The sequence below is a fragment of the Anguilla anguilla genome, chromosome 14 (genome assembly GCF_013347855.1).
Source record: "Anguilla anguilla isolate fAngAng1 chromosome 14, fAngAng1.pri, whole genome shotgun sequence".
Lineage (NCBI taxonomy): Eukaryota > Metazoa > Chordata > Actinopteri > Anguilliformes > Anguillidae > Anguilla > Anguilla anguilla.
In genome coordinates, this window is record NC_049214.1 from 11,131,787 (window position 1) to 11,148,810 (window position 17,024).

General features: G+C 44.2%; 1 protein-coding gene across 1 annotated transcript in view; it reads right to left on the minus strand.

Moving 5' to 3' along the window:
* Window positions 1-17,024, minus strand: part of adamts6 (ADAM metallopeptidase with thrombospondin type 1 motif, 6) — a 74,857-nt gene that overhangs the window by 20,847 nt on the left and 36,986 nt on the right. The window contains exons 12-17 of the mRNA XM_035389931.1: window positions 14,892-15,037; window positions 12,800-12,863; window positions 8,841-8,943; window positions 6,800-6,933; window positions 4,804-4,927; window positions 2,528-2,608 (exon numbers count right to left, since the gene is read on the minus strand). Of these exons, the coding sequence (XP_035245822.1) occupies window positions 2,528-2,608; window positions 4,804-4,927; window positions 6,800-6,933; window positions 8,841-8,943; window positions 12,800-12,863; window positions 14,892-15,037 (652 nt within the window). The remainder of the gene's footprint in view (window positions 1-2,527; window positions 2,609-4,803; window positions 4,928-6,799; window positions 6,934-8,840; window positions 8,944-12,799; window positions 12,864-14,891; window positions 15,038-17,024) is intronic.

Genomic DNA, 17,024 nt, shown 5'->3' on the forward strand with positions numbered 1-17,024 from the left:
TCATACTTAACTTCTTAAACAACTGGCCTTATCTTGTCAAATCCACAGGCTACACTAATAAAAAGAAATACAAAAAAAGTCTCCAGATGATATTGTGGGTGTTCACAAGGGTACAATTTTGCATTTAGAAAAACCGTGCAGGCCATTTTGATTAAAAAAAACGTCTGAGCAATTAACAGCAATAATAGCCATTCTGACGTGACAGTGCCACCTCTAAAAAGCATGTAATCTACCTTTAGAATGTAAAGAAATACATGCTGATGAGAGAGAAAGATGGATTTCAGGTATTGTATAATACATAAGGCCTTTTGTGTCTAAAGGTAGTTTTTTGCAATGAATTGGAAAAAAAAGGAGCAAACACATTTATTTATAAATCGACAGGTTCCCACAGACAGCACACATGCTGACCTCATATGGCCTGTTTGGGCACCATAGAAACAGAATAAACCAATCACTGGCAGAATAGATCAGGTACGATGATGACTGTTGTGCTCACGCAAGATGAGGTCTCAGTCACTCAAGACACTCAAGACAGATGGAAGAACATTTACTCACAGACGTGCTCAACTTGGCCATCCATCCCTAAAACCGTGCCCAACCACATTCCGTGCAGTACGACAGATGTTAATAATCTCAATAGTTAAATGAGCCAAAATGATAATTATGGCCAATCAGTGAAGACTACATGTCACTGATTGATATGTGCATGAACGCTATGTGATCAGGCCACAAAAGGGATAATGTTTTCAAAGCTGGAAAAAAATATATATATTTTTTTTTTAATGAAACATTCGCACCAACACTGCCACAAATGTCCTCCCAAACAAGTCCTTAATAGGATATTTACTTTAAATGGGACGCCTGTATATCCTTTCAGAAGAGTGGAAATTGTGGTCCAGACTAAATGAACATCCTCTTCGGATATTGCCCATATTTGGTTGTGTCCGCATGCCTCCTGTCCGACCATTAAAGAGTTTTACATGGATGACTTTTTCAATGGGTCGAAACAACCTTGAACAAGTCATTCCAACTTCCGTTCTTCAAAGTTTCTTTCTACAAACCTTTCTTGCTTTCATTCTCTCCCTTCCTTCCTTCCTTTCTTTCTTTCATTCCAGCTTCTGACAGCCCGCCTAATGTGAGTGGCTGGTCTGTGTTCACGTTGCATAGACACGAGTGTCTCGCGTGAACAAAAGCAGAGGAGTTTTCTGAACTCCATAAATCAACATCACTTTCAAACAGTGACTGTAAATTCCTTACAAATCTGCTCTGAGTGCAGGAACAGCCGGCACCCAGAATACACACAGAAGCCCAACAATTATTTCCCTTAAAAAAGAAGCCTGGTCTTAATCTATCGTTTTATGGTTAAAGTGTATTGCAGTATTTACCAGACACTTCCAAACCAATGCAGAGAGGTACTTTACATTAATGGAGACTGAACCTCAGTTCAGGATTCTGACATTGGCTTTTTCTGGAGAAAGATGAAACTCTCAATACAATGAATATAGCCCAGGAAGAGTATAGTCCATCAGAAATGAAAGCTTAACAAGAGAGAAAAGGTAAAAGAACTTAAACTCCACCTGAACCAATGTAAATATATGGTCCATAATATATATCAAATATTGATATTTAACTTTTACAAACTGTATAAACATCACCTGCCATCCCTTATATTTTCACCCATAATAAAAGTGGCTTGAGTTTGGAGGCAGTTGTTACCATGTTATGAAGATACTCCAGCAATGACCTAAGCTATTAATGCCACTAACTAACAATGCAGGCTTCTCCCCTATCTATGACTGTTTTTCAAGCAAACTAATTGAATCCTCTTGTTTAGACTGGTTTAATTACGGCATGTCCCCGGTGGCAAGCGTTTTCCTCTCTGTCTGTAATCCCGATCCCCTTCATCTAGCCCACTAAAATCAGTGGCTGTTAAAGGAGAGGCATGACTGTCATTGGTAGTTCAGATTTATGGCAGAGGACCTGCCAGCTCGGCTTCTTTTCAGTGTGATGAAACTGCTTGCTCAGACAGCCTTGCTATCTCTCCCACTAAGCCAGAGGAGTCTGAGGAAATAGCCCAGGGATATGTAACATGGACCTAATTGATAAAACAACCCTTAAAGAAGACAGACAGAAAAGAAGACATCCATCCATTCTCTCTCATTACTCACACACATCACTATCTGCTGGTTCCCTTAAGTTACAGCAAACTTATATGAAACTGCACCTTCATTAACCAAAGCTGATTCTTGCCCTGTCTTTTTTATAACATCTTGATAATATATGTTAGTGTGGCATAAAGATGAAGCCATTTGAAAACTAATGAAAAGTGAAATACATGACGAAGAGAAAATGGGACCAGTTCAAAACATGCTTCCAGCCAGCACATCTTGAAAGAACATGCTCTTGCCTTTTTTATGTTTTAATAAGTACCATTAAGGAACGGTTTTCATTACAAGAGTACATAAAACAAATGTGTTTATCATGACATTTTGTTCCAGAGCCATCCTGTCATAGAGAAATGATTTACCAATGTAGTTCTTTGACATTGCCACTTCTTTGATCTCGATATGGACAGAACCCCTTGGAATCTGAACGACCTCCATGTAGCCTAGAGGAGAAACACAAATGAGAACATACAAGCACAGGACCACTTCTTCACATTAAAAATAACAAGACTATGAAAATAATTTTCTCAATTCCTGAGGTACACTCAAATCATAAGAAAAAAATATAGCTGCAAGCAGCAATAGACAGGGTCCAAGCACATACAGCCATACAAGTGGCTACTCAGTGCCAAAATCACACGGTGGCCATAGGGAGGTATCCCTGTACCACTGTGCCAGTCTGATCGATGTAGTCAGGTCAAAACTTGGTACAAAAGAAAATGGATAATAGCCTTTCCAAGATGGAGGCCATTCCAAGAGTACAGATCTATGTTCCAGATCAGGAAAATGATCACAACTGCAAATTGTACATCACTAAAAGACAGAAGTGATTTTTTATGAATTTATAAATCCATAAGAAATATTGTGCTCTATAGCGCCACCATATGATTCAATTGGGCCAATACTTTTCTGTTCGGTTCTTGATATGAGTGTCAATATAAATACCATCTCAATTTCATCAATTTCTGTAGAACCATTTTGGAATTATTAGAAATTTTGTGATAAGCCACGCCCACATGCAAAATCATTGGCTTACTGTGGGTATATTTGTAAGCGTAGCAGCTTTATTTATGCTTTTAGATATACATGAGTAGATGCTATTCCAAGGTCCTTTAAAATAAGTCGTGTCGAGTCGAAGATAGATTTAAATTTTTTTTGGTAAAAAGCCACGCACCTAGCACCAAGTGGCCAAAATCACTTTATCAATGTGCAAAGTTTGGTTTAAAAAAAAAACAACCAGGCAGCTTTGCCCAAACAGCACAAAATGGTGTAATAATAATAATAATAATAATAATAATAATAATAATAATAATAATAATAATAATAAGGAAACAATAGGGTGCCTTCGCACCTTCGGTGCTTGGCCCCCTAATAAAAATGTGTAAATTGCAACTTTCAATAAAAATACAGCTCTCACACCTCAACACTTTTCATGGTCCTTTTAGACACTGAAGGCAGTTGCAGAAAAGTGATGTCTTCATGAGCATTTCCATGCAATAAATGATGCCATTAATACTCACATATTGTCTTGGGGTTTGTATTTTGACTTTGTGCGTCTCAACACTAAAAACACACGCTTTATCACCCAGCGACCTGGGAAACCAACACATTCCCGTGAAAAATGAAGTGTCTGGCAAGCGTGCTGTTTTGGCACATCGAAAAGCCCCGATTGCCAAAAAGTCAATGAGTCACTGAGTTTTTCGCCTCTCTCGCTTCAAGATAAGGGAACGCACAGTGTCTTCCAGAAAACTGATCAGAGTCACAGCTGGTAGGCCAGCAGGGAATGGCAGATGGTACCCCAGGTGGGAACAGTTCTTTCTTTGCCTTACTCACCAGCTTTGGGGTGAGCCCTCAATCATGGACACGCAAGTCCCATCAATTTGGCATTTTATATCCAGTCATCAATTCATCAAGAATCATGCACAACAAATAGGGCTGTGTATTGGCAAGAATCTGGCGATACGATACGTATCATGATACAGGGGTTACGGTTCAATATATTGCGATATATTGAGATACCGTAAGCAAGGCGCTATCTTGCGATTTTTTAAATCTAATTTTAGGAGAACTGTCATAGTATAAAGAACACACCACTATATGCATAAAATCTGAGTAAAAAAAGTTTACTTGTTTACAGTCAAATGGCTGAAGGCAGATTACAACATTATCTAGCGGTCGGGGTTTTAAACACAACACAAAATGAACCACCGTCTGACACAAATCTTTGCATGTAAGCTATTAATTAAAAATCGATACAGTGTTTTTGAGAATCGATACAGTATCACAAAACATAATATCGCGATACTCGAGTGTATCGATATTTTCTTACACCCCTAACAACGAATCAGGCTGGGGCCGAGAGCTGCAGCCTCTGGTTCAGAGCTTTGCATTGTGGTCACAGCGCAACACAGCTTGGGTCCCGTATCTGGATAAGAGGGTCTGATAAATGAACGCAGGGCAGCGTAATGTACCTCAGACCCTGAACGCAGCTCAGTAGTTAGAGCCAGCTCATGCATCTCAGTGCGCTGACCACTTCTCGGCTGTCAAAGCCAGTTATGCACCTCCGAACATAGCCAGCTGAGTGTCTTACAGTCCTGGCCGTCATGCCCAGTGGTCACGGCTGATGTCCGCACTGTACCTCCTCGCGGAAGAGTGTCGTTGAAAAGTCCCTCCGTGGCCTCACAGGTGCTCCCGTCCCCTCCACACACCCGGCAGCGGTCCTCCTTCGCGTCCGATCCCAGGATGTTGTCACAGCCGACATGCTGAAGAGGGGTTAAAGAGAAATGAACTCCGTCTTGTGTTAGATGTTTTGGGAAAGGGCAACAGCGCACCACCGAGGGGCTACGAATGAGTATCACGGTTTGTCATGTTCGGGTTCCATGCAGAAGTTTTCTGCCTGCTATGACCTTCAGAGAAAACCCAAACTCCTTTACTTCTACATGAGGCAGTGAGCCGCGACTGCTAATGTACGTTTGGCCCCATAGCAGCATGTGGCTTAATGGAGTTTTGCACAAAGCCACAGCTCTTTTTGCTCTTTGCTGTGTAACACATGTTTGTAGGAAGACAAATAAATAAAGCTATTATTTATACATTTACACCACACATGCACACACATGGAGAGGTACTGCATATATATTCCACAAACAAAACAAAATAATTTAGGTGATGATATAATAGATATTTCTAACTAATGATCATATGTGAGCTCTCAGAAAACTGCCATATCTACACTGTTTATTTGTGATTGTTTATTTGTGACTGCACCCTTCCAAATTTTATTACTAAAATAAACATATTCTTGTTCTTGTGTGATAATCTATCGAGTGCCAAAAACGCATTGTTTCCAAAGAACAGCCATCTCAGTACATCAACCTTAAATTCTGTAAGTGAACTCCAGATGAATGGAAGTTTGTTTTTACAATCAGTGGTGAAGTTTCAAGATTTAGATGCAAGCTGCAAAAAACATGCATGCAAATGTGCATGCGCAAACACTCCTCCCTCTCTCTCTCTCACTCACTCAGTCACTCACTCACTCACACATGCACGCACACACACACACACACACACACACACACACACGCACAATGCATACAATAGCTTCAAAACACAGAATAGCTTCAAAACACAGAATACAAGTTTACATCTTTCTGAGCTGAACATTTTTCATTCAATAGTAATGTACACACAGTATTGTCTTTGAATGCATTTTTCCCCACAATTCTGGCCTACTTGTTTCCTGACAAAAATCCAGACACAATTGTAGCAGGAACTGTGGTGGTCAGATAAGAATCAGAGAGCGGTCTACCCATCATGCTTTGCGAATTAGGTGACTGCACTACTTTCATTCTTTTCTGTGGCCTCATTGTTCCCCTTTCAGGACTCTGCTACTTGTTTGTAGTCTTACAGCTGCGGCGCTCCGGTATCTGCAGAGAGATTCCTCCCTCAGATAATCAATCCCGCATTGTGGCTACGAGCACAAACTGGGTCAGGGGAAAGCGAGAGTGGAACTACACACGTGCTGCAGTCCCATGGAGCATCTGGGGAGCAGTGCTGCAGCAACGGGGGCTCCTCGTACACAAGCCCCCTCCTCCCAAAAACAACTACCATTTGGCCCATGTTATTTTTCCTCCCATTTTAAATTTATTGTGGCACACAAGGCCCGTTGCAGTTCATTTTAAAAGCAGTTTAAGACTTCGCTGTCGGGACTTCATGTAGCTGTCAGGAGCATTTTAAGTAATGGTGAAATCCTGGGATTTGCTCACTGAAAAGCCTCAAAACACACATCCAATCAATAGGATAGAATAGAAAAAAATAATAGAATTATTTTTGCAATAGAAAAAAAAAACACACACACAAAACAACAGGATCTCCAAGTCAGTAATATGCAATATTCTAGGGGCACAACTAAAACAACCTGTACTTTAAATGACGCTTCAGCTATTTATACAATTTTTCATTTGACTTTAAAATGCTTTCAATTCTCTAAATACAGTGCCTAATGAGAAGGGTCTTTCAAGGCAAGACTGACTGTGTCCCAGCCACCCTTCACGATCGCTTGAAGACAACGAGTGACATGATATTAAAGTAACATGAGGCTGAAAAACAGATAGAGACAGCTGAATGGCAGCCCTAACCTTGCACTCCCCATTGATGCAGATGTCCAGTGAGTCACCCTTGCAGCGCGTGCCATCAATGACAGCTGGAGCTCGCTCGGTGTAGAAGTTGTAGCCTTCAGCCAGGCAGTTCAGGGCACAAGGCTTCACGCCGCCTGGAGTGAGAACGCATAGTGCAAAAAAAAGTGGCAACCTTAAATCTGAGGCAGGAAATGACATCACTGAATGCCATCACCCACGACCACTGATAAAGGGTTTAACATTCAAACTCTGCCATATCTATTCTGTTTTGTTTTTTATTTGCAGACCTTGGTGAGCCACATTTGTTTGGGGCATCTGCTGAACTCAGAATGCACCGTATTGTTGGTCAGAGACAAGTCAGACGGAGGTGTGTCAAGGTCTGGAGAGACCTGTGTAACATGCTGTGCCATAAGAGAGCTTGCCGGAGCAAAAAAAGCAGTCAAAAAGATAAAAACTAAAGATAAAAAGTTGCATAAAATGCTATTTATTGCACCTCTGAATGGCCCAGTTTTTTTTCTTACAGTTCATCCACGGTGTACAACAAAAAGCAACCCAGGACAACCCACACGACCGGCGGCTACGTACACAATGGTCTTAGTGCTTTTCCTTGAGCTCTAAATCAGGTTGACTCAGAAGCACAATAAATGACTTCTTTCCAGCTTCACGGGTTGCTTTTCCTTCTTTCTTTTTCCTGTTCTTCATTTGAAGTAGTCTATATGTCACCGCTGTCTTGTTTCAGCTAAGTACACAATAGTAAAAGACTGAGAGAGTGCAGATAATTTGGGGGATGAAAGCGGCACCGCGATAAGATCTGGGAGCTCCTCGAGCGATGGAAGCGGTCTGTCTGCAGCTGCTCAGCGGACCGGCCCATCCTGGCATCGTGAGAGGTGTCTGCGAGGGCTTTTAGAGCAGCTTTAGCACAGGGGCGAGGATTGGGGGGGGGGGGGGGGGGGGGGGTCGGCGGGAGCCGCCATTCAGATCCCACTCACAGCACTGCGATCAACACGTACACTTTATTTTGTGCCCTTCTCTACCCTCTTGTGGTAATTATTAACAGATCTGCCAGCCCTGATCCATTGCCATGTATGCAGCTGGTTTTCAGATGGGGGTGGGGGGGGGGGGGGGGGGTAAATGCCTGTGCACTTGTCTGTGGAGCACATCTCATTTCGGTACAGTGAGATATCTCACATGGGTTGAAAGTAACATCCAGAGACACAGATCAGGGAGAGAGGGAGGGAGAGAGGGAGGGCGAAAGACAGAGAAAGAACTAGAGAGAGAGGAAGAGAAAGGCAGTAGAGAGGCCGTACTTCAGCTTCTTCTGAAATCCTTATTCATGCATTAAACTAATACTGAATCCCTCTCCTGAGTCACATCTACAACGATTAAACTGCAGACGGCACAAAGTGTCTAATGCGTCATCCGAGCAAGAAAGTATAGTGGCGCAGCTTTAAAGCTAAAGCAAAGCTCTCCAAAGTTTCTCTTACTTTTTATTCTCCAGTCTGTCTGATGTCACAATCGCCTTTTTGAGCAGACAAACCTTTCAGCGATAGACTGACCATAAGTCACGGTTTAGCTCATCACAAAGGCTAGGCTGCATGTGGAAGACATTACTGAACAGAGCGTACAGCAACGCTGCAGTAAACCTGAGCAATCTCATGCCCTGGCAAACCCCACATCCCCCCCCCCCACTACCATCCCCATCGCCCCCTTCTACCACCCCCCTGCAGGATTTTTTCACAGAGCTAGTCCATAAAACAAACACACCAAGAGTGCACAGGACAGAAACAGCAGTGCAGAAGACCTTCAAAAGCTTTAGGCTGTGGAATTCGGAGAATTTTCAGGGCATCAAAGAGACTTTCACACTGCTGGTGTGCGCAGGGCATACACAAAAGCCTAGTATGCATACTGTCATTGGGGAGGAGGAGAAAAGAGAGAAAGAAGAAAAGAGCACAGACTTGCCCCCTGGTCACAAACGCGGAAGCCCCTGGGACAGAAACGCGGGGCTGGCGTTGTGTCCACACGGCCCGCTACGAGAGCTCACCTCCAGTATAAGGCTTCCAGTTGTAGTACTTCCCACGGAATGGCAGGCTGTCAAAATCCGCACACTGCTTTTCCCGGAAATCCCGCGATCCTGCTGGACAGGCCTGCAAGACGCATGAAAAAAAAGTCAAGAGCTTTATTATATGAGGTGTGAGAAAAAGGCAGAAGAATTGGAAGACTTTTTTTTAACTGAACTGTGAGGGCGCAGAAGGGGTGGTGGAAAAAAAAAATTCTTCCTTTATTCTCAGGAGCAATACAAGACCATAAAGCTGAAAGTGACTTCTCTCTCAGAACAATGTGTTTGAAGGACTCCTTTTGAGTCCAGTGCTGATTGGTCTGCGCTCAGGAGTGTACGTTGAGTCCATAACTAGGAACATAAATGCGGAACTCCTGCTTTGTGCACAGCCCATTGTCTTAATGCCTCTTTCACAAAGACATCTAATGAGGGAGAGGGAGAGCAGGAACACTTACTAGTGCGCACAACTCTTCTGAATCCATGAAAATGCGCTCCCTCTAACCAAAGCATCTTCCAATATTGCGATATTTCATGTACGCATTCCCGGAATTTATTTTGAAATCAGGATCTGAATCAAATTCATTTGATTCTGCAATGGCAGTCAGGCATTTATAATATTATGGAGGTAAAGCAACATAATGCCCAATTAATTAATACTGAGGGTCACTTTCATATGTGTGAATTCCGAATAACTCTGAGGCTTAATGCTGAAAATCAGACTATTTTGTTTTTTAAAAACAAAACAAAACAAAAAAACGGAATGTTATAGAGCAAGGTGAATTTTTATGCAAATTCATGTTTAATATTGCACATTTATTTCTCTAACTTTCTCTTTACTTCACATAGAAAGACACCAGAAATGTAACGTAGTGTCTGGTTAACATGTGAAATACACTTAAACTTCCCAAATACTCATTTTCTGCTGAATGCTGCTAAACTACTAAATCGTAAATTTTAACGAAGATAGAAATAGACCAAGAAAGAAAGCTAAGAATCAATCAGTGCGCATGAAGAGTTAGAAAAGAAATGAAATCACAGATGTGAGTATACACATTCTGGGATCAGACGGCCATGGCAGTGTCTTTGCATTTCACACCTTCCAAATGCAGCGAGCTCTTCGACGGCCCTGCGTCCCCCTAATATCGCCTCGTAATGAACTTACGAACGACCCGGCTCCTCGCCTTTGTTGCCCCCTGCTTTCAATTAAAGGGGGTGACATTTAACACCACAAAGCACAGCCCCCTCTCTCCCCCCCCCCCCGCGGCTCTGAAGTGGAGCTGCGGCCCGGCCGGGAGCGAATGCCCGGAGAATGTGAAAGTGACCGCGGGAGTCTGGGTTGGGAAAGGGCAGAGGAATTAGCTCATTGTTGTGAGAGGGAGAACAAATGTGAGCCGACCTCTGGTCCGCCGCGCCGCAGCGGTCCGGGCAGGAACCCCCCAGCGGCGGGGGGCCATATCCTAAATGACTTAAACCCTAATAAATTCAGACGTTTGACAGAAGCGCCCCCCCCCACACGACTGGGGGCAGCGCCATGTAAAAGTGCCCCCCCCCCCCTCCCCTCCCCCTCCTCCCCAGAGTCTCCTCTGGCCATCTCAGCAGAGAGCTCAGGGGTTCCTTTGAACTGCCGGAGGGTCAAAGGCCTAATTACATTAAGGCTCATGTCGGGGTCCAGCGTTTTCATCAGCTGCGCTATGCGTCAGGCCTCTCCCCTCCGTCACCCCCCCCCCCCCCCCCCCATATACTCTTATTGGTCGTACCCGGGTCATGAGACGCAAGAGCGCAACACATTTTCATTGGAATGCTCAAACTTTCAGGGCAACTGAGGCAGTGGTTTTGAGGAACGTTTGTTTTCCAAAATAAACGTCCTTGCGCTTGCTCTGAGTTGTTGTTTTTACACTTTTTTTTAAGATGTCAGAATATCTGCAAAGGTTGGGCCAGCTCACGCCTCACCGCGAGGAGAATGAGCCACAAGGAAACGGCTGCGGTGGGAGGTGTGAATTTCCAGCCCCCCACGAAAATAGTTTGGTTGCAGAAAACTGGAAAACCGGGTGTTTTGAAAAGGAAATGCTTTCAATGGCAAATAAAAGCACAAACCCATATCCACTGGGAAAACCACTGGGAAAGCTTCAGGATTTTTCTCACCTGGGAGAGACCTCTTTATCTGCACCACGTTTCGACTCTGCTGTCACGTTTTCGCCAGCGAGCCTTGCGTCACAGCCCGGCTGGAGGTGGGGTGCGGAGCCGTACTTCACTAATCTTCTTGTCCGAGGGGGCCGGTCACTCAGCAAACAGGCTCGTGAGCGCCATTTACGCCACCCCCCCACGCACAATCCTCCTCCCCTCGCCCGCTCATCTCTCAGCGGAAGGGCCGCTGAACCTCTCTCCTCGTCCCTGACCCAAAACCCTGTCTCCCTTGACGGTTCCCAGGGGAATTTTGCAAACACACTTCCAGCGGCAGATTGGCAGAGTCAAGGGGCGGCGGTGAGCTGCCAGCAAACAAGACCCGGGTCCCGGTCTGTCACAGGTTCCATTCATCCTGGGCCCGGGTCAGCGAGCACCTTAATGCAGCCATGCATCACTGTCCCGCTGCTCTGCTGATACCCAGAATTCAGGGCAACTCTCCCGGGGAGGGGAAGGGAGGGGGGTGTGAGGGGGGGGGGTTACCATCAGTTACCCTAGTGCGTTTTCCATGGTCATCTTTTAAATACATCCGGAAGGTTACGTTTTTAACCTACGCACACCAGATAAGGGCGTTCATCATTCTGCTTGGTTTCCATGTTCCTCCTTTAATTTTTTTTTATTTTAGATTACCATGCAATTACATGCTTCCATTCAGTGTTCTTCATGCACCAGTGGGCTGCAGTCAAAGAGCCTGACCACTTCATTTAACATTAAGAACATTTATAAGTGCACTCTGAGAGTACCCCGTAATCCTGTTGTTTCGCCACTGCACCACAAGAAGTCTGACATATTCTTTCAGTAGGAATCCTAGCATGAAGTGCTGTTCTCTTATGGAATCTGAATCCAAAAAAGAGGTTTGGGAAGAAATGACTCAGGTTGAGTAGTGTTCCAGATCCACTACATTTATATAGTACATTTTCTTTCCACAAAAAAAATAGCACTAAAACTATATATATGCATTCTCTTCCAATGCACAGAATATTCAAATTAATCTCATCCAAAATTCTGGTGAATGAAGATGATTGCTGGGTTAACCCTAAACAACCCAACACCCTTTATTTCAGATTTTATTATTAATTTATTCCAGTTCTTCCAGATAAACCAAATGTTAGTCAACAATATTTGTATGTTGTAGGCATGTGGTTCATTATTATCAGACTCAGTATCTTTCACAGTCTCACCTTGCCATTGTGGAATTGAAAGCCCAGTCACCACAGCTGAAGTACCACTGTGAGGCAGCCCCGAAGGGCTCCAACATAAATCATTAAAACACATTATTTAAAAAAACTGGAATTTTGTCCCCAGGGATGGTAATGGCTGTAAACAACTACACCAAGTGTTCCAGCAGCTGACTCCAGCAGCAACTCCTTAGCTGAACCGGGAGAGACTGCAGAATGTCTGAGAGGCTCTGCGTTTCTCTGTCTGGGATCAACGTTCACATTAAACTGTGACGACGCGATTCACTATTCAACACAAATTTGAGATGTTGAGTCCTGGAGCTTGCCAGGCATTGGCACTACCTCATGGATGACAGCATCCAAGGTGCAAGCCACCACATGTATTGAGTAATTAATATGCAAACACCCCAGGGATTTGGTCACTCTGGGATTTGGTCACCGAGTTCAAAGACGTCATGGTTCTGGAAAAAATTGTCCTTCCATTATCTGGCCAGCCTTAAAGAATAAGATTAAGCTAGAGAGAGAGAGAAAGTTAGAGAGCAGGAGGGAGTGCGAGAAAGAAGAGTCAGACACATGCGTACTCACATCAGTGTTACACGATCTGTAACGTTTCCTCTCCCCAAGACAGTACTTTCCTCCACCAGACGGCCTGAAACAAATTAGAATAAAAAAGAAAAAGATTAATGAAGCTCTTTCCACTCTTTGTCAGTGCACTCCACTCCATGCTGAAAAAAAGGAGCAATCAAAGTAAAAAAATATATACAGACCATTCCAATCAACGCCAGTCAGCATCTGCACTGCATTTGGGTGGGTGGGCGAGTGGGGTGGAGGTGGGGCAGCTACCTTTATCTGTACCTAGCACTCCCACCAGGTAGAGCACCAGACCCCCACTGCCCCAGTGGAAAACGCGTCCTTATCGCATAACGCTCCTGAGCTGAGACAGGGATTTCTACCAGAGGGCGATCTTAGGTAAGGACGTGGGGTTTTTCACCGGGGTCAGAGGGTTTGGGAATGTACAACGAGCTTTCCACAATCACTCCCACACCCGATGCCTCACGGAATATCCCGCACTCTTGTGCCTCATGGAATAGATATCTGCTTTTGAGCACACAGGCTTTTTTGAGAATTCTGGCTCATTTTTTGTCTATGTGCATCAAGAGATACTGACTGTCCTACAGCATAGAGATTATCAACTATATTCAGGTGAAGGGGGAAAGAGGAGGGGGTTTCAGACATTTACCAGCAGGAGTTGTTTTGGCTCTTTTCTAGTTGGGCTGTGCAATTTCAGCGCGCCCCCTCTCCATGGCGAGTGGTGGGACGGGGGGGGGGGGAGCCCAAACCCAGGAAACAGAAGCCCCACTCAGCTGCGCTGGGAGAGAGGGCCCTGTCTAATGAATGCTTTCCAGGCCCGTTTTGGCTGAAGTGCCTCGGTTTCCTCCCCAAGGCTCGGTACCCGGGGTCTAAGGCCGATCGTCTTACACAGGTGTTACGCATTACGCTGGCCACACTTTCTCCGCCGTCTGAGGGCAGAGTGTGAAGACAGACGTTTCCGCCACCGCCGGGACTGAAACCCTAACTCCGTCGAGCGGCCCCCCGTCAGGAGCTCCTCCTGCCGCAACTCTGGAACTGTTTTCAGGCCCCCTTTCTCTCCCAAACAATGTTAAAAATGGGGAGACGGCTGCCTTGCTTTTTAAAAAAAAAAATCTTTTCGTATGGTTTTTCTTGTGTGTCAGACTCAGTTGTTGTCACAACACGACAGTTACTTTCTGGCCCCCTGGTTCAGCACTGCTGCTGCCGTAGGGTGGCCTGGTAACCTGAGACCTGAAGAACAATAGGGGATCGATTGGTACACCCTGGAAGTGCCAACCGTCTGCCTGTGTGTGTGTGTGTGTGCCTGTGATAATGGGGCCTGTCTGGGTTGAATACATGACTGACAAATCCCTCTGGCAATATTGACATGCCAACGCTCCCCCACTACAAGCTAAGGGACAGTCTGATTTGAAAAGGCCTTGTCTGGGTTCGGCAGTGAGAGAAGGCTGGGTGATTTTCCACTTGGCAGTGTTTTTAAGCTTTGTCTCCTGTGTTGACTGTCCCTCAGTCACCACTGGACAATTAGAGTTCAAATTACAGTTCTGTCAGGAGAACATCTGTTGCCAGAACTTCTGGGGAACCGGGAGAATGGGTAGCAAGTTTTTTAAAAAATCAAATCCAACAAAATCAGACCTCAACCATTGAGGAAAAGTTAGATTAATTCAGCGCTGTTTTTCACGCTGGATTTCAGCTGATGGTACAAAGAACTTATAAGGTGACAAAGGAGTATTTATTATATTATAATTTCTACTTTTTAAAAATAATTAAACAATGCGTTTGCATATGAGAGAAAGTGGAATGTGTGCCTATGGATTCCTTTAGGTTTTGCTAACGTCTACCAGTTTCACAGGTTGTACATTTCCATTTCCGAGCAGAACTGCGAAGCAAATGAACCAAAACATAAAAGAGCTACAACCCCCCCTTTTTTTCCCCTTACTCGACCCCAAACTCTGTACCATTCATAACAAGAGAGAGGAAAAAAAGGAACAAAAAAATTTTTTTAAATAAGTGAAGGAGCCCAGCATTGGGCCCAGAGGCACCCCGGGGGCGTGGGTCAGCTTGCTCTGGCTTACTTTAGCTTACTTACGCTGGGCTGTCACAGTGTCGGAGGGAGGAGGAGACGCCGCCGCCACAAGTCCGGCTACACTCGCCCCATATGGACCAGGGACCCCAGTCACCATCTACGCCCTGGGGCCACGTCCCAAACGCCACACACTCCCCCTGGAAACACCACTGGGACCGAAAATGGGGGGATGGGGGCAAGAGGGGGCGACGGAGAGAAAGGGGGTTACCGACTGGACATCCAAATGAAAGAGCAGGCACGCCTTTGGCCACTCGTGCTTTGATGAACACTGGAACAACTTATAAAAAAGCAAACAAAATAACATGCCACAATTCAATGCCTGAGCTTTCCTTTTACATATTTTTTTCACATTCTGCTATTTCAGAGGGGTTTGCGCCACCACAGTAATTTAAGGCATCGTAAATTAAGGCATCATCATTAAATCATTAAATTGCACATTTTTCTTGAACAATGTCTGCAACGTTTTCCTTGAATGTTTGGTCTTCTTCCAGTATGGCTTTGTACAGTACAGCACCAGCTCGCTAAATGCTGAACCCTAGTCCAAATAGGCACGGAAATGCTGAAACTGACTCTGGTTCTGAATCTACTGACACTTTTTTAAAAATACTGAATACTCAGGATGTCATTTTAATGTGTGCTGCAGTCATTTGAGGGGAATGACATCCGTGTGTAGGACCATTGGTCAACCAGGGATTTGAACTTACATTACACTTGCCTGAAGCCCAAAATTTTGAGCTGTACCCCTAAACACAGAGCTCTAAACATCTGACAACTCAATGTAGAGCACAGTCACAGGCCACAAACATAAATTCCTCACAGCAGACCCCTTAGATAGACATGCTAAGGACTACTACTGAGGGAATCTTTCATTAGCAACTGCCAAATGAATACAAATCACTGAAACACAGGCCACACTGCACGTAAAATGAACATACAATATATGACTATCACCTGTCATCTGTAGATATTGTAGGTACTTGTGGAATGTCACAAGATCATTTGGTCCAAAGAGAACAAAAACGCAACTGAACGGCAATTGCAACTGATCAGCACATTTTTCTGTTGCCTACAAAACATTAAGAGCTCCATTCAGACAATGATGCCAGGCGATTTTCATAATCACACCTCTGTTAATGTCATCCTCCAGTGCCAATGCAAATGTTGATTTTAGACCAGGAAACCACCAACTTTGGTGGTAGAATGAAATTGTATCAGTGCACCATAGAAAAAGATAAAATTGCATTTGGGCCTTGTGTTGATCGGTCCAAATATAGGAACCTAAGGCTTTTTCCATTTGCAGAAATTAACTGCAATGAGGATACACATTCGTGGCCTTTGTGTTCTGTACACAGCTAATTTGACTTTTGATTAAAACAGCACTTGCTCAATGCTGGATGTGCCACTCGACGACAGCACACACAGCCTTAAAAGATAATAAAAAGCCTTGTGGAGTCTACTTTTGTATAGCACGACAGTCAATATCTGACAAGTGTCTAGACAATGCGGTTCACTGCCAGTGGCTTTATCTCTGGCACAAGGAAATCGGTTCAGGTCCATGGAGATTCCAATCTTTCCTTTGTGTGGCTCGCTATAGGCTTCTGCGTCCGTTTGCAAAGCGCCAGCACAGAGCCTTAAGACCTCCGGAATCCAAGGGAAACCAGCATTTACAGCAGGGTTTGGCAGCCTGGCATGGATACCAAACAAAGTTGGTTTCAAGCACTTCCTTTTTCGTTTCCAGCTCCTCCAAGCACAACACCACACAGGGGGGTTTCAGTTTCAAGGAAAAAATTTACCAAAAAATCTGTGAAATGCAAAAGGGAATTCTCCATTACAAACGACAACCATTTTCTTTGTTCCAGTACATTGGAGGTGCATACTTCAACAAGCAGTATGTCCAATCATATGTCTGTTGTTGATATTTTATTGTATATCTATCACTGCTCCCTTTCTCCTGTGAAACCCAAAGAGCAACTCTCCATCTGACCTTATTTCAATACAGGCATACCACACATTCACACCGCAAAACTCTAATTTCTGGTAAACTCTAATTCGATAAAGAGTAAGCAGATAATCCTTCTTTTTTTCACTTGGAATCTTAACTCAGAAACACAAGCTTCATTCAGAGAGCGTCGCTCC